The 27,198-nt window shown below is 32.6% G+C and overlaps 1 protein-coding gene across 1 annotated transcript; it reads right to left on the reverse strand.

Annotated features, from left to right (window-relative positions):
- Positions 1–1,678: 1,678 nt before the first annotated feature.
- Positions 1,679–27,198, reverse strand: LOC143232071 (putative ammonium transporter 3). Its single transcript, XM_076467115.1, has 7 exons — positions 26,770–27,198; positions 24,041–24,590; positions 13,773–13,844; positions 12,803–12,862; positions 12,634–12,710; positions 4,702–5,018; positions 1,679–2,366 (listed from the first exon to the last, which is right to left on the reverse strand). The coding sequence occupies exons 1-7, from the start codon at positions 26,918–26,920 to the stop codon at positions 2,046–2,048; spliced, it is 1,548 nt and encodes a 515-aa protein (XP_076323230.1). The 5' UTR covers positions 26,921–27,198; the 3' UTR covers positions 1,679–2,045.

Consider the following 27,198-nt stretch of genomic DNA (forward strand, 5'->3'; position numbering starts at 1 on the left):
TTTACTATTATATATTTATTTTAACATCGACGTTTGTTTTCTAATATATGTTTATGTATATTTATTTAGAAATGCAAGTAACATATACTGTTAACTATATATTGTGAAATTCACGTTTATTCACTAAATTTATATGTTGCACACACCAAACAGGTATTGTCACACAACTGTCTTATCAAATTCATTAAAACTTCTTTTCTATATACAATATACTTTATGACGCTTTCCTTTTATTTCGTTTCAAATTACGATGTTTCCCTTTCCTTTTAGTGATTTTGATTTCCAATCACAATGCTTTAACTCTATGTAAATTCTCAAACAAGGCATAATTTATCTTTGTGCCGACATTCCAATCAAACGTATACTATTAAAGGTTTCTTGGTTTTCACCTACAACTACAGAAATCTTTATTTCTTCGGCAACTTTACTTCATGAAATATAAATTTCAGTTTATCTTTTGCTAATCACACAGAGCTTATAATATGAAGTAGTTAATTTTAAATAAAAGCTTATCAGTTAATGTATTTCATAAAATCATTTACAATTTACTTATAAAAAACACTAAAAATGACTTAAAACTACAAATACGTCGAATATCTTTGATTTTTCTAGTTCTTCCTTTTCTTTGTGAATACAGCATAATTTAAAAATATACAAAATTGTTATTAGTTTTTTGTGTTACTACAATTCTGCTAGCAGATTCGAATTGCCGTCACACCAAACATGATTGCCCTTTCAGCCTTGGTGGCGTTATAATATGAAGGTCAATCCAATTATTCGCTGATAAAAGAGTAGCCCAAGAGTTGGCGGTGGGTGGTGATGACTAACTGCCTTTCGTCTAGTCCTACACTGCTAAATTAGGGACGGCTAGCGTAGATAGCCCTCGTGTACCTTTGCGCGAAATTTAAACCAAATCAATTATGCTAAACTAAACAACAACAACAAAATCCTGAACTTGATATATATCACTTAATCTTCAATTACTCTTACGTTCGAGTTATACTTTTTTAAGTGACAGTCACATAATTTGCGAATTGTATTTAGAATTTTGATAAGCAGTTTTCACAAAATTGCCTAATGTTTCTCTGCACAGTTCGCTTGTTCATTAGACAGCGTTAGCCGAAGTAATGTAATAAAGTGCGCTCAGAGTGTAATAAATGTCAATACTTATTCCATTACTTCCTCTTTCAAAGAATGCCGCCTCGCGCTGATTGGCTGCTTCATGGAGAGAGAAAGGAGAGGAATCAATGATATCATCATTGCCGTCATAGCTTCAATAGATGCCAATAGATAACGCGTAGTTAAAGTCGCGTTGTTCTGTCGCCATGACAGGCGGGCATTACATCATAAAATGTATCAAATTATCAATTAGAATAGTATGTTAGCTATTTAAGAATGTAATTAATGAAGTGTATCTTGAATAGTGCTTCAACTGTCTTAAAACAAAACAATCAGCCGCTAGCTTGATTATTTGGTAAAAAAATCATGTGTTCCTTTTCTGTGAAATTCATTGTCTACACAGAATTCGTTTTATTGTTCTAACATTTTATATATATATAATGCAATTACATATCTGTTTCATACAAAGAAAAGAAAAACAAGGTATAATAATTATTGTTCCTAATGCGAATTCCAAGCAGAGTATTAAATTAAGATTAGAATTTAATGTGATGCACGGTATAACACACTTTCAAACATCAGGGTAAACAAAACTTATCACGGATACATAGCCAGGACTAATAAAACATTTCTAGTTGGACATGATGTAAGGAATATATACATGTATATATTGTTTCTCTATTCATTGTTTACTCAGTATTAAAATTAAGTTATAAAAACTGGCCAACTCGTCCCATACAGGTGTATAAAGGAAGAAATGCTCAACTTATACTGTTTATGTAGCCTGTTGAAACCTAATTTACCGATCATTTTAGTCGAGAGTATGTTTAATTAAATTATTAACAAACAGAACAATATATTAACTTATTTTATCATAAATACGCTGAAATAAAACAGTCATAGTTTAAACGTCAAAATCATTCATCTTAATTAAGAGAAATAGAATGATTACTGTCATTTAACCACGTTTCCTTTGTTTTTCTGAATTTTGTTTCTATTTCATCTACCTGTATAGGCATAGCGATGAACTCCACATGCTCTGAACTGTTTAAATCGCTTTTCTCCTGTAATGATTCAGCTGTTATTTCAATATCTGGACCCATGGTTTCTTCTTGTGTACTGACAGCAAAGAGATGAAGGTTTTGCCCGGGAGGATGCCATTCGTGACGAATGTTATGCTCTACGAAGTCAGCACCTGCCAACTCGTCTTCTAAAGACATACGAATTGGTATAACCTTGTTGATGGCCTAAATAAAAACATGTTCATAACAGATTAAAATACAAACTTATGATGAGACGATACTTCACCCAATAATTTACGTTTATTTAATAAATAACTCTTGTCTAGAATTAAGCAAGTAACTCAGTTCACACATTTATACAATGTGTGATAATAATTGATAGTGTAAAATTAGGTTTATCAAAAAAAAGGGAAAAACGTAATTACATTCTCGATGGACTTGGAATAATAAATTTAATGTACAATACAGTACTTTATAAAAGTCTTAGGACAAGAAAATATTCTGTCATTCCTTTCATTTTATGGGGCTAATTCTTCCATGCTATTACAGAGTGTGAATTTCAGCACTGGAAATGGTTCATTGATCCCTGTTGACAATTAAATGAGCCAGGGTGAGAATACTTGTTATTATTTAAAATTCACATATACTTGTGCCAAGGTTATATCATAATGATTCTGCTTGAATGGATATATTGATCAAATCGAGAGTCTGAAATAATTCTCATGGTATTCCATGTAGTGTCTTAACGATATAGAAACAAGCTGGCAAGGAGCTAGCATATGGTACCAGCATATGCCAGAAAAAAATCAATTTAATAGCACTATATGAATAAACCTTGAAACAAACAGTGTTTTAACACTATACATTAAGTTCTGTTGTCATACCATGGCCCATAAAGCATAAAATTCAGTAGAGCAGAAAGTTTGCATAAAAGCTTTATGTGATACTGTTTGGACTCTCTGACAGCTTGTTGCAGACTTGAAATTCTCACCAAACACTGTCAGGTACACCCTAGATCGGGAGAACAAGACAGGTGAATTTGAAAATGGAAAAGGAAGAGCAGAACACCTGAACTCAATAATACTGATGTCATGTATCTTTGTTTATGCAGCTTTCAGTACAGAAAGAAGATTGCCACTGATATCAAATACGAGATAAATGGCCATGTTACCAAAAGACAGAAAAGTGTTCAGATCTACAGTATGAAAACGATTCAGTGAGAAAGGAATATCTGGTCCTGTATCAATTCAAAAGCCTACACTTCAATATCCAAATATTGCCAAGACACACTGAAATTTACTAAAAGGTGTAAAAACTAGACTGTTGATGATTGAAAAAAAACGGATGAGTCCAAGTTTGAAATATTTGGTTCCAAGAGTAAACTGTATGTTTGTGGAAGAAAGATGAAATATACTTACATCAATGGATAGCACTTACCATAAAACATGTGGGAGGCACTGTGATGGTTTGGAGGTGTTTTTTTGTCTAGGAGACAGAAAATATTTGCAAAATAAATGAATTAATGAGCCAATGCAAGTACAGTCAGTCACTGATTCATTATGATATACCCAGTGGTTTGCGTACAATTGATAAAGGATTCTACTACCAAGAAGTTAATGACCCCAAACATTCATCCAACCTATGCAGAAATTACTTAACAAAGAAAAAAGCTGTTGGAATCATTCGAATCATGCAATGGTTCCTCAAAGCCTTGATTTTAATCCAGTTAAGTACATTGGTGATTTTACTGACCAAAAACCTGGCAAATAAAAAGTTACTTCCAAAGACGTATTGTGGGAGTGTATTAGAGTACAAAAAGGATAATTTTATTAAATGTGTTACAGCAATGCCTGAAAAACTGTCTGCAGTTATTAAACTCAAAGGGGAGCACAGAAAATATTAAATACTGATCTCAGGCATTTCCACTGAGTTTCTGGAGTGTTAAATATGAATATTAATAAATTTTTGATGTTTCACCTGTGACTTACCTTCCACTGTTTGTTGCAAATAGCCTGAAATCTAATTTTTGAATTTGTCCTAAAACCTTTGCACAGTGCTGTATGTATTTGCCATTTGCCAAAAATAGCAAAAAATAGCGTAATTGTAAAAATTTAGTCATTGTTATGAATCAGACTATGTCTGATTTATGATACCAATTATACAATTTATGCAAATATCGTTACATTTATTATTCAGGGGTTAAATATGACATGTTGATTAATGTGCTGGGTTACAGATCATACTGTCCAAAGTTCGAGCCAATATGTGATGCTTTACACGCTCCATCTGTTAAACTGTAGTGGCGTTATAATTATTACAACCAATCACGCTATCGATTAACAGCACCTGCGTAAAAGGCGAGTTTTGTAATGTGTTTTCTCTCCATTTGATCAGAACATCTAAATTATGGACTGCTATAGCTGTACTTTGGGGCTTTTGATGTGGACATGTACACCATTAGTTGTATAAGATGCGTGAAGGTTGAAAACTCTAAATAACTATTAACAAAACACATAAAAATATTTGGATTTTCAAAAAGAACGTAAACTGCACTACTTACGAATAATAGGATATAAGTGCATACAACACTCCAGGTCATGATGGTAGTGATAGCCAATGTCTGTGCTCCCAAAAGAGACCATCCACCTCCACGAAAAAGTCCAGCCTTTTCTTTACTCAAGAACAACAGGGAATCTTTTTCCACAAACAGTCCTACCGCAATCATTCCCCAGATAGAGCCACTGCCATGAATCGAAACAGCTCCGACAGGATCGTCAATTTTAAGCTTATTAAGCACACGGGCTATGAAATTGGCTAACAAAGATCCTACCATACCCACGATAAGGGCTTCCCATGGATGATAAAGAGCACATCCAGCTACGAGAACATAAAATATATATTAATACTATAGTCTATGAATACATGTGTAGTTCTATACAGGAAGTACATAATGTATGAAATAACAATATCTCCAGAAAGGCCTAAGTATTGCCGCTAAGTTTTGTAATCATAATTTATTGACATACGTTTGATTACTGAAAAATTTTTAATCAGTCACGTGTTGTCACAAGTTATAAAGTGTCGCTGAATGAAAAGGAAAAAATCGACCTAGTTAATAATATCTATGAGATTACCTAAAAGGCCAGATGGATCTTGATAGTCCACATGATCTTGTCATTGTTAAGAATGTCATTATATCCTTACCACTATTACTGTTGTCATGTATACAAAAGCTCTTAGTCACTTCCCGGAACACATCAAAAGTTGAAAAACATTAGCTGTAGATGTCTTCAATCTGTAATCCGTGACAATACCGCATATTTTTTAAATGAATGCTGCTTACTCAAAAATAATGGAAAAGAAACCTACGGTATATTAAGCCTTAATTTAAAACTTCATGTATATCCGTCGAACTGTTTTTACAATATACCATTTTCACTTTTTTCAGTTTTTGAAGAAACTTTTTGGATCGTGATAAAATGTTCCTTTTCGGTAAACAATGGCTGCTCCTGTACATCATACGTTATGACGAGCTGCCGTTCGAGAAAATCATATGTAACTATTTTTACCCCATGAACAAGTTATACTGAGAACGGGTGTGAATGTAAACAATCAAAGTACAACTTAATCCTTTGTTTTTAAATAATTTTATTTAAGCCGTTGGACTCTGTTTTTCCATAATCAGCTTATGAGTGTGTCGGTAAGTATTATTTCTATACATATATGGATGAAAGCTGTTCTTGCGTGTGTACGTGTTATTTTGTATAGTTGACAACCCTTATAACTTAAAAGGTGTTTTTTCATAACTTAACGACTGATTTTTGCAGTAACCAACCTGCACAAAATATTTGTGTTTTCAACATGGTTGTGAATGATCAAAATTTGCAAACTGTGAAAATTTCAGTTTATAAAATGTGTATTGGTTAGTGTTACTGTATTAACGTCAAGCGCTAGTCATATTTCTTGGTCCCTAAGTTGTCCACGTAGTATATGTGATGGTTTAATGTTTTGTAATCGTTTCACTCTCTCGATGTTTTAGCGGTATTTCTTCTTACTACAGCAAATATATTTTTTAATATTCTTATTATACATTATTAGCATTTGTATAGATTGCAAAAATACATGTTTGTAAAATTGGCATTATAAAAATAAAGAGAGCACTAACTGACAATATCATGTTGATTTAATATATTATTAATAAGAAAGTGACAGATGTCGATGAAACTTATACAAGACTGTGGTAAAGTAGGATTGTTTGTCAGTTTTTGAATTTCGCGCAAAGTTACACGAGGGCTATCTACGCTAGCCGTCCCTAATTTAGCAGTGTAAGACTAGATAGAAGGCAGTGAATCATCACCACCCACCGCCAACTCTTGGGCTACTCTTTTACCAACGAATAGTGGGATTGACTGTCACATTATAACGTGACCTCAGCTGCAAGGTCGACCATGTTTGGTATGACGGGAATTCGAACCCACGACCCTTAGATTACGAGTCGGGTACCCTAACCACCTCGCAGACAAACCATTAGCCGCACCACTTCTGCTCATATTCATATTTCAAATTTCAGATCCTGTCTCTATATTTCTATAAGCCAGGGTAAGTACAACACAAAATATACCAATAATTCGGAATTATTGAATTCATATATACTTGTGTAGCTTAAATAGCGTTACTTCAAGCTCCGACTTTATTACACTCTTAATAAAACAGCTGAGTATAACCCTACGTAATGTTTTTATCCAATCTTTCTCTTCTTTCATATAACAACGATGAAAGTAGTTGTAATTCAACCAAGTACTTTAAATTAAACGCTCGCTTTGTAAATTAGATTTTATTAGCTAACACTAATAGTTACCTTTCGAAAACAAGTTCGTTTCTGGTAACTTTGGAAATGTGCCTTTGTTAAACTTCAATGTTTTTATCCAACTGATTTTGAGCTGTGAGGTCCACAGTTTGAGAGATAAGTTGTTAAATTGCCTGTATCTTGTTTGTATATCAATTTCGCGTGCGTCACAAAGGATTTCGTTATAAGTTGTCAGTGAGCTAACCGGAATGTTGAGCCCAGCTGTATGAAGTGGCAAAATTTTTAACTTAACATATTTTTATTCGAATAGGACTACATACAACTATCGGGTATTTTCTAATGCATTGTTTAACGTGTTCTGAATCACTTAGCATACACGTTTTCTGTGCCTTGCCAGTTTTCTCGCTAAAATGTTTTAGTTATAAAAAATGAATGAAGCCATTAAAATAATAAATAAAATAAACTAAAGTACACCCATTATTAACAATAAGATACAACATTTGTGTTTAAAAATCTCTTACTCCTGTTCTTTGTGTACCTTCTAATATTTATATAACCAATTGTCTCTTAGTAATGCTCTTTTCGTATGTTTTTCTTATAAACAAAACTGTAACCTAATATTGTTTTCGTAAGTACATACAATGTATAATATTTCGAACGTTCACACAGGCTGGTTTGAATGGCCCTCTTTCAGATCGTTTCATGTTTTGCTGTATGCATATGCTTAGTTTGACGTACATATTTCAAAGTTCTTGGCAAGTTTTAGAAATATCTAAGTTAGATGTTAGTGACCGTAATTCGTATGCTTTTATTAGGTTTTTGTGGAGATTTTCAGCTTTATTAGTACTTTTTGGATAAATCATCTTTTATTTATTTTTTCTTCCAGATGTATTGCTATTAGTCTTAACTAATGATGGTACTTAAAATTAGTTTGTGATATAATTTTTGTCATAAACCTTAGGCCTGTTGTTTTACGGCCTTTAAACCACAGTTTTTATGCTATATGACGTCATTATACATTGTGATACGTGAAATATCAATGGATTTATAAAACCTTCCACTTACCAATGAGCCACTTTAGTAAGACAACTTCATGAAATTGATAAATCGGGTATATTTCAACCATTTCTGGTGGAACGTTGTCGGTCAGGATTTGGGGGATGAGATTATGTTAGTGTTGACTTGGGCTTTTGCTGCTTATGTCTGTATAAGCACTGAGCATTCATAAAAGTCATAAATGCTTGTTTGTTTTATCTCAAACATCCTTTTGTTTGAATTGCAATTTTTATTTTATTTTATATTTTACAATTCCATAAATAATGATTAGAATTAGAATTACGTCATTGGAAATGTCTTTACACAGTTCTTTATGATTTGAATAATGAAAACGTAAGGTCTTAAAAAGTGCTTTCTGTTTTGTGAAAATTAACATACCTTGTTACGTGTGAAAAGTTGCATGATGAATAAAGAAAAATGAGTGCTAAAATATTTGAAAATTTTGTACTATGCAACAATAATTAAAATGCTGATATTAGTTCAATAGATTTACGTATTTTTTATTTTTTGAGAATTTAATTGAAATTTTTTATTTCTTCAATTCGTGATTAGGTAGGCTAGGCATGGCAGGGTGGTTAATGCACTGGACTCGTAATCCAAGGGTCGCGGGTTTGAATCCCCGTCACACCAAACAAGTTCGCCGTGGGGCGTTATAATGTTACGATCAATCCCACTATTCGTTGGTAAAAGAGTATCCCAAGAGTTGGCGGTGGGTGGTGATGACTAGCTGCCTTCCCTCTAGTCTTACACTGCTAAATTAGGGATGGCTAGCGCAGATAGCCCTTGAGTAGCTTTGGGCGATATTCAAAACAAACAAACCAGTTGAGCGAAATTCAAAACGAACCAAACCGTTGTGATGAAGAGAAAGTTTAATGAGCAAAACATGTTTTGATGAGTCGAGCAAGGTTTGTTTTAGTAATTAGTTGTAATAATTCTCAAGATACATTATTAAAATGATTAGTTGTATTCCAAGTAATATCTTCAAGTGATAACCAATTACACAATCTTGATCTTCTAATTACTTAAGATCAACAGATAAACGTTAGTATCATAAAAAAAACTCAATAACACGACCTCTATCTGAGTGTAAACTTTCCTTCATCAGAAAAGTATGACAAACACCCGTATAGAAGGAAAGCCCAATTTACGAAAGTATTCAGGTTACTAGATTTCTTTTTTATCTGCACAATTTTATGAATCTTGAAAGAAAAATTATTGAAACATTATTGAAATCCTACATTATACAGATCTTCTGTTAGTAACTCTAATAACAACCTAACTTATATTGATCTCCTGTTAGTGAATCTAATAATAATCTAACTTATACAGATCTTCTGTTAGTGAATCTAACTTCCTTTACTTTCAGCAATTTAACTATATTTAGTGCTGTTACATTTTCAATTATACGTGACACGAGATATCCATTTAGAATTACACAAGGTTTTATAAATTCATTGTACCAAACCTTTCAGGTCTTTATCTCATGATTTGTTTCAATCTTCCAAGCCTTCATCTCATAAATTTAGAATTTATCTCGGGACGGCTGGTATGGGTATTAACACTTCTACTAATAAAGCAGAGAACAAAGTTTCGACCTACTTAGCTCATCTTCAGGTTAACCTTCAAGTGAGTTTCTCGTCATCAACACTTAGAATTTGCTGAAACACTAGGAAGTATTTCATCTTGTGCTTTATGAGATGTTTCACTCTACTATCATTGTAATTATGACTGTACACTTTAGGAATTTTGGTATACCAGTGATCTAATACAATGATGTAATATTTATGGGTTTCTACAAACTTTCCTTGATGATGTTGAGCTAAAATGTTCAACATTCACATAATATAAAATATATGCAGAGTCTGATTCCTTTAGATTCTGAAAGCATAATAAGTGTTTTCAAGTATTTTTGTTTTTACTGTGTCTTCATATTTTATAAGTATTTGCAAATGTTCTTACAGTTTGGAAAGTGTAAATGTGTTATTATTGTAACAGATTTACTGTTGTACATTTATTTTAATAGTTACATTTGCTTCAGTATATTTTTTATACATGTGATGTATATTGTTGTATTCGTATTGCGCAAGCCTCGCCTGTGTTCTAAATTTGTAGAACATTCATAAGAATCAACAATATTTGTTTCACGAAAACGTTTGCGCGTTTTAGAACAGTGTTGAAAGTTTGAGAATCTCGCGTGATGGGTATGTAAAACTGACACGCAGAGAGACAGCTAATGTTATTGCTCAGCTACAATCAGTATGCTATTGGTATCGGAAGCTATAATTGTGATTAACGCCTATTAATAGGAAAACTTTTAAACGTTTATAGATTTCGAACATTACAAACCATTCAAATTCAGTGAATTAGCTTCGAACATTAGTATTTCTATGAGTGCGTTAAATATCTCCTTCGGTAAAAAGTTAGTAGTGTGAAGCCAATCAAGCTAGCTAGCTTAAGAGAGGTGTGAAAATATGAACTCAGAATTAATTTGCTCGTCGTGAACCTGAATCGGATAGAATATTCAGTTCCAGACCGAATGCAAGACCCAGTATGGTCTGTATGTTTCTAAAACTGTTGTATGTGTTCTATGTAAATCATTATTTGAAATAGCCATTTATAACAACACTTATAATAAATTGTATTATTGTTTGTATATTAAAATATATTTGTACTTAGAAAGAAAACTAAGTGTGTTAAGATTGATGGGAAATATCATATATTGGACATGTTTAACATTTAATTAACTTCTGAATTAAAATTTCCCGCTATTTGAAGTAGTAATAAGCAACGTACGTAGCATAATAAATTGGAACTCGTCCGAAATAAATTATAATGCGTAACATAATTTGTCAGGTTCTCCCATAAGTAATGTTCGAAAATTTAATACAGAAAGTACTCATCATTTCTGTCTTTGTAAAAGGTTTTAATGACTAAAATATGTAGAGAAATTGTATAAAGACGTTCATACAAATAAAAGAAACTAACCCAACTCCACTTTTTCAGATCATTAATCAAATAAACCCTTATGAAAATGGATGTGTCTGAGAAGCACATTAGGCATATAATGCTTTATGAATTTAAAAAAAGGCAATAGTGCAGCAGAAACTACACGAAACATTCAAGGTGTTTATGATGTGAAGTCTCTCAATGAGAGAAAACGTCGAAGGTGGTTTCAGAAGTTCAGGTCAGGTTACTACAGCTTAAGTGATGCGCCATGTTCAAGTTGTCCTGTTGAGTTTAATGATAACTTGCTGCTGGCTGTACTTGATGAAGACTGTGCTGTAACAGTTGAAGAACTAACACAGAAGCTTAATTCAACCCATTCAACAGTTCACCGTCATCTGCAAAAGCTTGGAAAGGTGTTAAAACTTGGAAAATGAGTCTCCCCTGATTTGACAGAAGCCAACCTTAGAGTAAGAGTAAACATTTGTACTTCTCTGCACTCTCGTGAACGTAACTCACCTTTCTTGGACAGGTTAGTGACTGGAGATGAAAAATAGATATTTTATAAAAATGGTAAGTGCCGCAGACAATGACTCAGTGCAGGTAAACTAGCTAAAGCACAGCCCAAAATGGACCTCCACTCTAGGAAAGTCTTGTTAAGCGTTTGGTAGGATATTGCTAGTGTAATCCACTTTGAGTTGCTGCCACTCAACGTAACGTTTACATCAGATTTCTGTTGTCAACAATTAGAGCGCTTGAATGTTCAAAAGAGTTTGAAACACATGAAAATGTCAATACTACCCTCTATACATTCTTTTCCTTTAAACCCCAAGAAGTTTATAGAAGTGGCATTCAGAAGCTTGTGAATCGTTAGTAAGAAATAATTAATAATAATGAAACATACATTATTGATTAAATAACATTAAAAGCATTTGAAATCCTTTCTTTTTTTCTGAACGTAAAACCGGACATTACTTAAAGGATGACCTGATAGTTTCTTCCTTTATTTATTTATCAATTAAAATATTAAATGTTAATTTAGATTAATTTTTAGTTGACATGCTATGTTATTTTCGTGAGGTTATTGAACAACCAGATAAATGTGATGGTTAGCATACTTTATAATTTGTATTTCTGTTTGCAAATTAATCCCATACAGAAATCCCTATAAAATTTCATAAGCGGATCATAAAGCAATAACATACTTTTGTTTATGTGTATTTTTAACTGCCTCAAAATTGTGGCGTATTCAGTATGCAAATAGGTTTCATTGATTTTTGCAGTTTCTGTTTTACTCGTATATTTTATAGATTTGGCTTAATAATATAATGAATTTTTTACCACTTGTAATGAAATTTAAGAGTGAAATGAGAAACAGTTGCATTATCACAGCTGTTGATTACAGTGGTATTTTTTATACATTTTTTAGAGTATTGCCAGCTAGAGGGATATTTCAAAAACCAATAATTTCATTCGTAAACACAAAATGAAAGGCCTACTCAAAAATTAATAACGCGAACTTTATTAGAATATGCCGATTGCGATATTAAAAATAAATAATAATCATTCAGTTACCATATTTTTATGGTGGTTATTATTTATTTTTAGAGTTAAATCATGACTGCAAATTTTATTTGTCCACTTAAAGAGGTAGAGGGCAGTGTAAAATATATGAAGATTACTTACCCGTTATAGATACCAGAGAGGAAAGGATTCCAGTGATCAAGTCCAATATCAGAAATTTTTTGTTGTGTATTATGTAGCTGAAATGAAACATAATCTGTCATTTACAGCCATAGACACGATCAATATAGATTACATCAGTATTCAGGATCAACAGTATTTATTATCTTACCTTAAAATAAGAGCGATCACCCCTCCACCCACTGATGAGTTAATAGTAGCGATAGCAGATCTGTGAATTAAAAAAACAAACAAGGATTTCATTAGTTTCATTCATTCGTTACATTATACCACCTAAACTACGTTGATAAAAAACATAGCCTGTTTAACAGGAATAAGGAATGACAAGCCGACATGATCTATATCTAATAGTCTTGAAGTAAATGAACAAAGTTACGGATAGCTTTCGTCTGATATTCTGTAAAGTCAGACGCTGCTGTTTTGTAAGACTTCATAAACTTGTCTGGTTCGTAGAGAACTTGAACCATCTATAATCAAGGAATAACAAATAAACCTCGTTGAAGAAATTATTAATGTATCGTTTCCACCAATAGTTCAGTATCTATTCTGGATATCGCAAACTTCTTCATTAACATATAGGAGCTGTTGTCCCATTTACATATAAACATTAAATACAGTCTAGGTAAAGGTAATAATACATTCTTTTAATAAAAAAAAACAATATTAGTTTGCTATATTCTCAGAATTACTTAGTTATGTACACAAAAGTCTTTTACTTAAAGGTTTACTTAAAGGATGCCAAATAAACTTAACCCCAATGAAAGTAAATATCATGAATCACCGTAGTGGTTCATAATAGGGATCGCAACGAATTGCACAAAACCGTGATTGAACGTTCGGGAAAATATAATCTTAAACAGTTCAAATATTCAGTTCAAACAAGACTGTGAAACCGTTATTATTGGCTGCTAAAGCTGTACCTATATAAAAAATGCATAAAAGCACGCATGTTTGGGTTACAAGGAGAATAAAATAAGCTCAAAACGCCCGTTTTTAACTATTATTATTTTACCAATTTGTCAGCTGAAATTTGCTTTTTATTTATGAAATAAAGAAAATAACCTGAGAAGAATTTAAACAAACGCATTAGTACAATATAGAAGTGGAACACATGTACCAACCTAGCAGCGTACTTCCATTTGTGGCCAGAGACTCCAAATGTGCTGCCACAGTTGAATCCCAGCCAGCCCCACCTATTAGTGAAAATATATATAGAAAGAAAGTGTTTGTGCACTGAAAATATTATTTTAAAAAAGTACCATGCCTGTGTATTACATCAGTATTAGAGTACGATGAAAACTTAATTTAATTATTATGTAAGAAGATTTTAAATTAATTCGTTTAAGACTAACTTTTGATTCAAATGTCACTTTCACTTCACGTTAATATATGGTGTAACTAAAAATAAAACAAGTTTTCACTGTCTCAACTTGATTTGTAAACCAAATAATACGTTAATTTACTATGTAAATTGTTTACCACAAAAAAAGTTTAACATTATACATCCTTTAAAGATTGTATATATATATGTACGTGTCGAGAACGTAAGATACACTAAAAGAGATATGTATATGTCTGTATATTTAGATGTATGTGCGTGTGTGCGGATATGCGTGCGTATGCGCACATGTGTATTTGTATAAAAATATTTTCCTTTAAATTACCTTTAAAAACAAACACATTAAATTAATAAAACAATTTTTTCAGTTGGCTGGACAGTATACATTAATTATGGTTTAATTTACTTCTACCAATTGTATTCCTTCGTATTCCAGTATAAAGCGTTCTCTAAGCCGATACAACACACGGAATATTGTACTTTTATGTTGGGAAGAATTTCAAACCATAATTTAGTTTAAAAAAATACACATTAAAGATGATACTGTAAATAATATTTTATAGTCGAATACTGTAATATTTAACTGTTTATTTAACTTCCTGTTATCCATGTCGTTATCGCTCCACATGAGTTTAATCTATTTCCACTGTTCAAATACAGTGTATGCAACGTTCCACCCATTTGCTGTGTAAAAATTTTTCGTGTAATGTTTCTTTAACTCTGAAATAAATGTTAGTCTTACGTATAAAAAAAAATTAAATAAAACCACGCATTAAACTTTCCTCTTTACGCCATGTAAAGACCTGTTGATCAGGACTGAGCTAATTTACCATATAAAGCTTAAAAACTACTAAAACTTGAGTGCTCGCATAGATTCAGATATGTCACCTAAGATGAACTGTACAGGTTTTGGTTTTGTTTTCATCACTATCGTATACTAAATTGAATGTCCATTTTACGGTTAATTTTACATCAACTGAAAAATTATTTTTGATTTGAAAGTAACTAAACCTTACACCCACACAACATCTACCGTCATATAAAATTTAATCTATTAGCCCATTTCAAATCCGAAATGCAGTAACTTATACACTCACATATGTATTGAAGAAAACCGATACTACAACCTTTATCTTGCTGCTTTATAACCATAAACTACATGCAATAACGTTTTTGTTATCATATACGTAATGAAAGAAACATGCTTCTACCCTTATCTTGAACTTCTACTTTAATAGTTTATTTTTATGTCTTTTGTAGTTTTATTCTGTGAATAAAGGTGGGTAAGTATAATATACTTACCATGTATCTAATACCAGAAAAAAGATAGTAGGTTTAGTTGCTAAACGTAGTTCAATTTATATATACTACTTTTAGTTTTTAAACGTAGTTCAAATTATATATACTACTTTTAGTTTTTAAACGTAGTTCAAATATATACTACTTTTAGTTTTTAAACGTAGTTCAATTTATATATACTACTTTTAGTTTTTAAACGTAGTTCAAATATATACTACTTTTAGTTTTTAAACGTAGTTCAAATTATATATACTACTTTTAGTTTTTAAACGTAGTTCAAATTATATATACTACTTTTAGTTTTTAAACGTAGTTCAAATTATATATACTACTTTTAGTTACTAAACGTAGTTCAATTTATATATACTACTTTTAGTTTTTAAACGTAGTTCAATTTATATATACTACTTTTAGTTACTAAACGTAGTTCAATTTATATATACTACTTTTAGTTTTTAAACGTAGTTCAAATTATATATACTACTTTTAGTTACTAAACGTAGTTCAAATTATATATACTACTTTTAGTTACTAAACGTAGTTCAATTTATATATACTACTTTTAGTTACTAAACGTAGTTCAATTTATATATACTACTTTTAGTTTTAAACGTAGTTCAAATACTATATACTACGTAGTTCAAATTATATATACTACTTTTAGTTTTTAAACGTAGTTCAAATTATATATACTACTTTTAGTTACTAAACGTAGTTCAATTTATATATACTACTTTTAGTTACTAAACGTAGTTCAATTTATATATACTACTTTTAGTTACTAAACGTAGTTCAATTTATATATACTACTTTTAGTTTTTAAACGTAGTTCAAATTATATATACTACTTTTAGTTACTAAACGTAGTTCAAATTATATATACTACTTTTAGTTACTAAACGTAGTTCAATTTATATATACTACTTTTAGTTTTTAAACGTAGTTCAAATTATATATACTACTTTTAGTTACTAAACGTAGTTCAATTTATATATACTACTTATAGTTTTTAAACGTAGTTCAAATTATATATACTACTTTTAGTTACTAAACGTAGTTCAATTTATATATACTACTTTTGATTACTAAACGTAGTGCAATTTATATATACTACTTTTGGTTACTAAACGTAGTGCAATTTATATATACTACTTTTAGTTACTAAACGTATTATATATACTACTTTCAGTTAATAAACCTATTTCGGTTTCTATATACTGCTTTTACTTATTAAACCTATTTCAGTTTAGATTACTACTTTTAGCTGATAAACCTGTCTCAGTTTATATATAGTAATTTTAGTTAATAAACTTATTTCTGTTTACATATATATATACTAATTCTGGTGAATTTATAAATTTATGTCAGTTTATAGATTATACTTTTAGTCAATAAATGTACGTCTGTTTACATATACATCGTTTAGTTAATAAATCTGTATGTTTGCATACTCTGCTTTCATTTAATATATCTGTATCTGTTTACTTATATTACTTTCAGTTGATAAATCTATAGACCTTATGTGGGTGACGTTATGTATATATTCCCTGCAAGTCGAAAAGTAAACTCCGCTATTCTGGACGTAGCAGAGAGATTATTAAAAAATCGTAACGTAGTTCCCTGTATTGTAATTTAGGATCAAGTATGCAGAGCTAAGTGGACAGCGGCAGTAAAACGTACAGACTCGAACACCACTGACAAGGTTGAAACCATCATCGTAGAGGCCTTGAACTACTTTCCGATGTAAAAATGTGTTGTCAGGAATAAATAATTTGTGATTATATATTCTATATTCTCAGCCTGTGGGACTTCAAAGTTGGTTTGTAATGTCGATTAATTTACTGACATCTAGCGTAATTGTCACTGCTGACGGGAAGGAATAGGAGTTTGTCGTGTCAAGACCAGTTTTTTCTGCACTTTTCTTCGTATCTTAACTTGCGTATATTGTCTAATTTCCCAGTGAATTCGTGAAAAATTATATAGCCACGTTTACACAAATGATGTTTATATCTAATAAGGTCACAAACTGTTACGTATTTACTTTGATCGCGTGACTGAATAATCTTCATGTGACTTCTCAAGATCTGATGATGTTCGACTTGCAATCTGCAGTTCGCATATTCGAATCTCTTTCACTGAGCTGAGAATCCTTTTCAGTCCTGGAGCGTCATACTAAAAGAGTCAGTGTCCCTATTCGTTAATAAAAGAGTAATCCAAGAGTTGGTAATGAATGGTTTTGACTAACTGCCTTTCCCTCTAGTACTAAGTTAAGGACGGCTAGCGTAGATAGCCCTCAAGTAGTTTTGCGCAAAACTAAAACTTCACTCTTATAACGCAATCTCGACCACATAGTGTGGAACGCGATTTTATTTTTCAATAAAGAGGGTGCGAACCCTTGATGCACAGTTTGGGAAGTTACCATTGTGTCATGCTTGGCCTGGCCTAAAAAGCAGCATGTATTGTTTATTCCCAGACCTTGCTTTACATAATCAAATTTGTGTAACTTTTAGAAAAGAATGCTCTTTGCAGTATTAAGGTATTTAAGGAACAAAGTAAACTGGCTTTCAACAAAATTAAACAAATAAATGATTACCAACGAAATCATTAAAATACTGAAAGACACAAAACCATGAGCACCCTCTTCCAGTGGTACAACAGTATGTTTGCAGAATTACGATGTTAGAAACCGGGTTTCGATAGCCGTGGTTGGCAGAGCACAGATAGCCCACTGCGTAGCTTTGTGCTTAGCTTGAAACAAACATTAAAATGGGAGAAAATGTTTTTGTTTTTTAATTTTTTGCAAACCTACACGAGGGCCTGCGCTAGCGGTCCATAACTTAGCGCTACCCATCGCTAACTCTTGGGCTACTCTTTTATCAACGAAGAGTGAGATTAACCGGCACATTATATCACACCCACGGCTGAAATGGCGAGTATGTTTAGTGTGACGAGAATTAGAACCTGCGACCCACAGATTGCGAGTCGAGCGCCCTAACCACCTGGCCATGTCAGGACAAGAGAAAATAAGTTACTGGATTAGTAGAAATCGCTGTGGGACAGTGACGTTGTAAGAACGGTGCGAGGGGGACGGTTCGTCTCAGGTGACAGCCAGAATGAGGTGCAATTGGAAAAGCTGAAATAACAGTACAAGTTTTCAAACCAAATGAAAATTTACCAAAGTCAGAAAAAAATGTTCAAACTATTACAATAGCTTAATTTTAATTTCCACTTTAAAATGAATTTTATTTTTATTGTCAATACAAAATTTGCAAGCGACAATTTTAATATATGATAAAAATTATATCGAAAGGCGAACGTTTGTTGCCATTTTAGTCATTAGTTTATTGAGCAAAGCCAGCTGGCTGCAACTGACATTCCAAGTCTTTTTCACTTGACACTGTGAGGTATGTTTCATTAAATAATTATAATAAAGCATGAAGTGCTGGTGTTTATAACAATATCATGGTACCTATACTAATGTCCAGTAATATTTGACAATGTGGTATCATAGTGATCCTAAAGTGTTTATAAATGCATCGTCGTGATGTTATAGGAACTCATGTTTATGAATGTGACTACTGGTTATTAGTAAAAAGGCACAAAAAGTCACACTTTGCACTAAACTTTAGACTTTTTTCCTACAACCATGACTACTGAAGTAACTATGATGTGTATAACTGAGTGAGTTTTTTTTATGATGACTATATGGTGATCTTACGATGGTGGTTGTGATATTTTTTAATGCGTGATTTTTTTAATCCAACTACATGGTGATGTTAAGCTAGAGAAGGTGATGATTTTACTGCATGGAGATCTATTAATGCTTAAATGCTTAATATAATAAACACCGTTTCAGATTTACATCAACAACTACAGTACTATTTTATACTTAATTAGAACTAATGCTTATTGGCTTAGTCAAGTCATCTCAGTTTCAGCAATTTTACAATGTCCGTTGTAGTTTCACTGTTTATTCAATATGTTGTTAGTGCTTACTGCTTAATAAATAAGGATATTAATTATAATAGCTAGCAGTATACCATACTATACTGAATTAGTGTTAATGCAACAGCATTGATAATTAATTGTCTCTGCTTGTCTGGGTTGATAATCTGATAACTCAATGAATATCTGGTTGATAAAAGTTTGAGAACTACTTGTTTGAAGCTTTTCTGTTGTAAGATTTTTTTATTTGTTTCTTTACTGGCTTTAATAGTAATTTTCATTTTGTCAGTGGTCTGGTTATTTGTGAGTAGTGTTATTAGTTTTCTACTGTTTTGGGAGTCGTGCTTGCATTTAATCCCCTCTATCCAAAAAAAAAAAAAGCAAATAATAATGATGAGCACAAACAATTTGTTCAGTTAATGTATTTCAAATCGTAATAGTTAATGAAGATATTCAGCCTGGTGAATCTGAAGGGCAAGAAGCATCTAAACAAGAGGCGAGAAAGTTTTGAGAACATCGATTGTTTTTTCTCCATCAAAATAAAGTTTGTTTTGTTTTGGCTGCAGACTGTTTGCTCTTGATGAAAAATAAATTGAAACATCCAGTTTTGTTACTGGGTCTCAATCATGCCCGAAGAAATGAAAAAAAACTTGAGAACAGGGTTGAAGCTTCAAAAAATTATTAGTCAAGTTCATCAAACAGTAATGGACAAGAAGAGAAAGAAATGGAGCGATATATTTCATCGCATTTTAGACGTAGCATTGTTTCTGGCTCACTAGAATCTTCTTTCAAAGGTTACAAAAAGAATCATCAGCAAACAAAGAAAACTTCATGGAATTGGTAGAGTTGCTGTTAAATTATGATCCAATTTTCAAATAACATTTTGCAAAGATTAAGCATTCTATTCCAACTGGGAGGAAAGCGGCTTTCTATTTATTTCCAAAAATTCAGAATGAGTTCATTTGTGGGACATCAAAGAGAAAATAGTGGCTGATATCAAGAAAACAAACTATTTTGGAATTCTTTTTTACAGCGCTTTTGGTGTGCCTCACGTTGATCAGGTGTGTGAAGTGATTAGATAAGTCCATATTAAATGTGACAAGGTTAATTTGGAACCTTGGAGAGAGTCTATTCCTTTTTCACTCTCACCTCATCGATGGGAAATGCTGATAAAGAATGTAGACATGACAGTCAAAATACTTTTCTAGACAAGGTGCAGTGCTCATTATGACGCTGTGAACCTAGTGAAGGCACATTTTGAAAAGGTTATCTCAACTCTTGAAGTACTGTGCTATCCCAAAGGAAATGTAGACACAAGAGGATCAACTAAGATTCTGCTGTCTGCTGTATATTATTTCTCTTTTTTGAATTACATGCTGGTGTGAAGCCCTTGAAGAAATTAATCTTACACAAAAGTATATGCAAACAGTTGGAATCAGCATTTAAAAGTTCATTGTGAACCTTTAACCTCTAATACTGTTTCTTGAAGATCAGCGCAATGAACTTGTGGAGAGGCCCATTCATTATGCAACAAAAATGCGAGTAAATGAACAATTCTATGGAGAGAAGAGAAAGAGTAAAGAATGTCAGGAGAGATTGTAAATGATCACATTGCCAGAAGAAGTAGAAAAGGCTATATTTGAATGTTTTCACCGTTTTCATCAACGTTTCATCAATGAAACGTTTTCATTCGTTTCATTTCATCAAACGAATCAAAGATTCGTTCTAAGGTATTGGATCAAATTCTGTCAGTCTTCGTTGTTATTTATTCAAATACTTTGGTTGTTGCAACAGAAGAAGAACTTCGGAAGTATATCCCAAATTTGACTCAGATTTTCGATGAATTCACCAATGATATCAGCGTGGAAGTTGAACGACTTCGGAGGCATTTGAAAGTTGCCAAAATCAGCGTTAAGGAGGCAAATAAATGACAGCATTGCAGTTTTGCAGTTCATTGTGAAATGATATTTTGTGAATCTCTGTTACGCTTGTCACCGTGTTTGACATTCCTTTGGAATGTCTGCATGTCTATTGCTTCATGTGAAAGAGGTTTATTCAAATCAAAATTGATAAAAAAATTATTTCGCTCGACCATGAGTCAAACAAGATTGAAAAATCTGGCTTCACTTTAAATTGAACATGGATATGCAAAGAAGGCGAATTTTAATAAGTTCATCGATCAGTTTGCAGAAAATAAGACTCAAAATCAGAGACTGTTATACCTCTCTATTTACCTTTGAAGAATAGACTGAACGTTAAGATTGGACTTCTTGTGTTTCTTGTATAATATTATATACAGTAGTACCTGCTCACTGAATTTTTAATGTCCTGCATTTTTCTTACACCAGTTTGCTTATGACAGTACCGTACCGTTTAAAAATCTACTTGTAAACATTTTTCTGCGTATTTAAATTTTAAAATTAATTATGGAATGGTGCTAAAGGAACGATCCGTCCCGGGTGCCAAAAACTTTCGATACGTCCCTGCTGTGAGTTATATGATAAGATTCATCGGTTAATTAGTGTATTTAAGACCATACTGAAACGAAGCGTTAATCGGTAAACACGTAACGAAATTTAGTCATTTGTGTTCAAGCATTAGCGTTGTCAACATCTCCCACTGACATCTCCTGTGTTACATTGGATAAAAACATGGCAAAGGCTAAAAAGTTGACAAAGTTTGAACGTAGCAGAATTGTTGAGCTGCAAAAGCAAGGTCTCTCTCAACGTGCCATCGCTGGTGAGATTGGGCGTAGTACAACTTCTGTTGCAAACTTCTTAAAAGATCCTGAGGGATACGGAACGAAAATTTCAAGTGGTCGGCCCAAGAAAATTTCGCCGGTGTTGAGCAGAAGTATTCGACGGGTTGTCCGGCAAGACACCAACCGATCGTCGAACCAGATAAAGGCCCTTACGGACGCAGAATGCAGCTCAAGAACGATAAGACGGCATCTACGAGAGAAAGACTTTAAAAACCGTAAATGTCTTCAAAGGCCACGCCTCCTTTTACATCACGAAACAGCTCGGTTAAACTTTGCTGAGAAGCACCAAACATGGAGAAAAGTGAACGAATTTTGTTCTCTAATGAGAAAAACTTTAACCTGGATGGTCCATCGTTACTGGCACGATCAGGATATTCCACTGGAAACATTTTCTACACGACACAATGGAGGAGGTTCCATCATTATTTGGGGTGCTTTCTCCTTCCATGGAACGATGGAGGTTATACAGGGGCGCCAAACAGCAGCTGTCTACATTGGCATGTTGAAGAGAGCATTCTTATTGACTGAAGGCCCTCGTTTGTGTGGAAATGACTGGATCTTTTAGCAGGACAACGCTGCAATCCACAATGCCCGCAGTACAAAGGACTTTTTCATGGCGAATAAGGTTATTCTTTTGGACCATCCAGCGTGTTCGCCTGAACTGAACCCCATTGAAAATGTTTGGGAGTGGATGGCAAGGGAAGTCTATAGAAATGGATGTCAATTCCAAACAGTGCATGATCTTCGTGAAACCATCTTCACCACTTGGAATAATATTCCAACCAACCTTCTGCAAACGCTTATATCGACCATGCCAAAGCGAATGTTTGCAGTTATTCGCAATAACGGCCGTGCAACTCACTACTGAGATCTCTTATTGGACATTTTCTACCCTTTAAAACTTCGTTTTGATATGGTTTTAATCTTTTGACCAGCTAGTACTTAGGCTAATTTCATAGTGTTTACATTTTCTCTATTAAACGCTAAAGTTTTTTTTATTATTTTCATCTTTCGAAGCTCTTCTCAAATAAGTGGTTGAGTCTAACAACGCAAAATGTATATTTTTTCTTTATGTTCATTGGCCTTAAGATTTTGGCCAGCAGTGTATAAATACTGAGATTTATATAAAAGTTGTGAGTATCGTTTGAATGGTATCAGTGAGTAACATAGATAACTAGTGAATGCGTTTACCACGAGGACTATAAAAAAGTTGTCTATTACTTAACTAGAGTTATAATTTCTTTATAACAAAGCAGGATTTTTCGCTTATTGATTACTGTACTGATGCAAGTGTCTGTAAAACATTATACAGCTGGTGTACAATAATCAGAAATGTCTTTCTCGTACTTAGCTACTTCATTGCATTCTCTGCGTTTATGACACTTGGAGTCGATCAAACAGGTTAAAATCTTTATTTCACGTTATTCTCTACGGACTACACGAGAAATGGATTTCTATGTAATTCGAAGAAATGTTTGAAACATCTATTATTTTCAACACCAATAATTAAGACATTGTCGTAATCTGAGAACTAATTCTCATCAAAATTTCAAAATACTAAACTGTTCGTTTGTTTTTGTGGTTTTCATCTTATCCCTTTTATTATTGTTAATTCGTAACGTTAATAGCCTATTATGACTGATTTTATATTCATTTTGCAGGATTCTGACATAAGTACTGTGTTAACATTACTTATTCTTTACAAAGATGCTCAAAATGTAAAAAATCACTGTTTTCGAACTCCAACAGCGGAAATGGTTTTTGTTGATCTGTGTTCTCTTTTTAAATCCAAAACTAAAGCAATAATATCTCATAACTTTGTCTCTTGAAAAAATATAACTTAAATATATTTAATAAAGCAAACATTGTCGCTTTAAAAGCGAAACATTGAAACTGGTTGTGACCGAAACTGTAATTTAATAAAGACTGAATTCCCTACTATTATATATCAATCTAGCCTATAACAGATATATACGTTAGTCTGATGTTAGGTTACATACTGCTTTTATTTATTTACATTTTTACATGGAAAAAAAGTGACTTACCAAAGCATGAACATTCCCACTAAAGCATTTGTTGGTGAACCCATTGGCAGTGGATCAGTACCGTGATCATAACGGCCTGTTCGAGGCTTCAACATCAAGGCTGCCACAAGCGATGAAGAGGCACCTACCAGATGTACTGCAGCACAACCTGCAATGTCAACCACGTGGAGCTTTCTGAGGAATCCATGGTCGCCCCATATCCAACCAGCTGGAATACAGAATATGACTGTATTGAAGAAAGAGAAGATGCAGTAAGCCACGAAACTGCACCGTTCTGCAATGGCTCCCGAAACGATGGTTGTTGCTGTTGTAGCAAATGATAGCTGAAATATATAAGTTGCAAAAATTGATCCCATCTCTTCTTCATCGGCATCCACAAAATATGAACCAATCCCGACAAAAGGGTTTGTGCCTACGTCTTTTCCAAAGCTCAGCCCATAACCAAACACCCAGTAACCAAGCCCACCAAATATGACATCCACGGCGTTCTTCACCATGACGTTTACTTCATTTTTCTTGGTGACACAACCAGATTCAAGTAATCCAAATCCTACGAAATGTAAAGCAAAATTCATATTGTCTAAAAAATAACGATCTTGCTTTAGGACATCTACCTTCATTACTTACATTCGAATTAATTTTTACTAAAGTTCAAATATAAATACGACCCTATATACTCCAAATATAAGCCATTTTACTTATGCCGGGGTTTCCAAAGATAAAAAGTTCTGATTGTTAAGAGACAAATATAAATTGTTTTATGGGTTCAATAATTTGAATTTTATCTATACTGAAAAAAATATATCAAATGTAGGAGGTTATATTTTAGTAAGGTCGCAATCCACACCAGCTCTAGCAAGCCGTGTTCATCTTGAGGTTCACTTATAGTTTGTTGAAGTCCAATTTAAAGAAGAGCGCACATCTTAAGCTATTTTTTGAGCTTCTTTTATAGCTAAAAGTATTTCTAACATGAAAGAACAGTTCAGTTTTTATGTTAACCATATCATAGTCTTTCTGAAAGCTTGGATTCGCATCATTTTGTGAAATTCGTCAAATATCTCATTTTATTTTAATTTGTGCATTTTTCTTTTGTGTGAATTTCTTTTGATAATGGAAGTATCAGCACTCTACAAAAACGTTTACGATGTTTTAAATTTCTACTATGTTATATTATCTTTTATATTATCAAGTGAACAAATATTAAAGTTATCTGAAAAAATTAGTTATACTTTCCATTTTCAATAAATGGGTATTGGAGATGAATAAGTGGAGAGTAATCTAAGACATTAAACCTTACCCCATAATCCATGATGACGAGGAACTCTCCCACTTGAAGTAAAATAATGTATTCTAAAGACACCTGATATGGATAAAAAAACTTTAATTAAAATAACGTACAGAACAACGTTAAGATCTAACTTGAAAATGGCCTAAGAAGGTCGAAATGTTCTGCACTTTATCTTAATTAAGTTTTTGATACTCATATCACCCCACAATGGCTTTTTTCTTGTTACTATGGTGAAATAATAAAAATACGAAGTGTATTTTCAAACTGTTTTATCTGTGCCTATTGCACTACTAGTAGTGTAGTAGCTTTGAAATATTTACTCATTAATTGCTTCACAACTTTCTGTTGGTATTTCGAACAAATTTGACTCGGTTGTTGAAACATCAATTTGATAACAAATTTGAGAAAGATCTGTCATTTCACTACAAAGAATGTAAAAAGTATCGTTGTACAGTAAGAAAGAAGTCCACACTGGCGATGACAATGTTACTATATTATTCGGGATAAATGGTGTTAGATCTACTGCATTTTAGTCCCAATTACAAGATAATCAGTTTGGCCCAAAAATTGTAGAGAAAACATATTAAACAAGTTCTGAAATTTTTACTTGACTGATTATATACACACACAATCTGGGAACTGTATCAACTTTTCAACCTTAACTGCTTATTCTTAAAACGTAAAACACCTTGTAACCAGTTACTAAAAATGCAGCATTGGTTTTAAATGGCATATAGGCTAGAATGAAAAGCCAGTCTGTGATAATCTGAAGTTTTTAATATTACCTTCACCAGAATAGAAAATCACTCTACAGTAATCGATTTCTTAATAACAATACGACTAGAATAGAAAGTCAATAGATTGTAATCCAAAATTTTCAATATTATTCCCACTAGAATGGACGCTATTATACAATAATTTATATTCTAAAATTATTGAGACAAAGAATAATTATACTTTAAAAATTATTGAATATCTCAAGCATGTAATAAAACGAGTCACTTGATGAAAAATTAAAAGTGCCACGTGTGAAAGAACATTAATTTTATCTGAAAAAAATTAAAAATTAATAATTTTTGTTCATATGAATTCAGTAAATAATTGAACTTAATAAAAACGCCCATTTCATCGAAAACTATTTATAGTAAATTAAACATTTTTTTAATTAATTTGAATTCAACAAATAACTGTTTGAATTAATATTTAACAATTAATACCTTTTACAATGCAGGATAAGAAATTAGCATCTTATGAGGTTATTACAGGTTTAATAAATAAAAATGAAGGAAGAGGAAAATTACCTGACATTGTCCTTATATATTTTTGGTTTCCATAACGAATAGTTTCAATTAATATTTATAAACTAGGTACTTGTTTTTAACTGGACATGACTTTTGTAATGGAACACTGTTTAAGAAATGAAAAGAAATAATTAACTTACCAGACTGCATTGTAAAGATGATGAAAGAGCTTGTCATGATCCACGTTGCGTCATCCCATGAGATAAACATAGGGTCTTGGATTGTAACAGGGCCTACTGAAGGGCCCACGAAATACATATCATTCACTCTTTGTGTAATGTTTGCGGCCATGCTTTACGATAAAAGCAAATAAAGCTAATTCATATTCTTAACCAATTTATAAAACATCTTAAGGTAAACTGTTACATTACTAGCTTAATACACAATTTTTGAAATGGATAACATTCTGCGATGGTTAACTCTGTACTCTTTAACAGTATATATTCAGAACAGTGTTGCTTCTATATTTCATTTTCTCAAAATGTAACCTAACCGAAGCTCCGTATCAAGGCATTTTCTTCGTTGAGTAGATATTTATTTGCTTTTGAGAAGCCCGACAAAAAATTTAC

The sequence above is a fragment of the Tachypleus tridentatus genome, chromosome 11 (genome assembly GCF_004210375.1).
Source record: "Tachypleus tridentatus isolate NWPU-2018 chromosome 11, ASM421037v1, whole genome shotgun sequence".
In the NCBI taxonomy this organism is placed as follows: Eukaryota; Metazoa; Arthropoda; class Merostomata; order Xiphosura; family Limulidae; genus Tachypleus; species Tachypleus tridentatus.

Coding starts and splice junctions, on each gene's coding strand:
- LOC143232071 (XM_076467115.1), bottom strand. CDS start 26,920: ATGGCCGCAAACATTACACAAAGAGTGAATGATATGTATTTCGTGGGC. Junction 24,591..26,769: donor CATCTTTACAATGCAGTCTG/GTAAGTTAATTA, acceptor TACATTTCGTAG/GATTTGGATTACTTGAATCT. Junction 12,711..12,802: donor GTGATCGCTCTTATTTTAAG/GTAAGATAATAA, acceptor GTTTCATTTCAG/CTACATAATACACAACAAAA.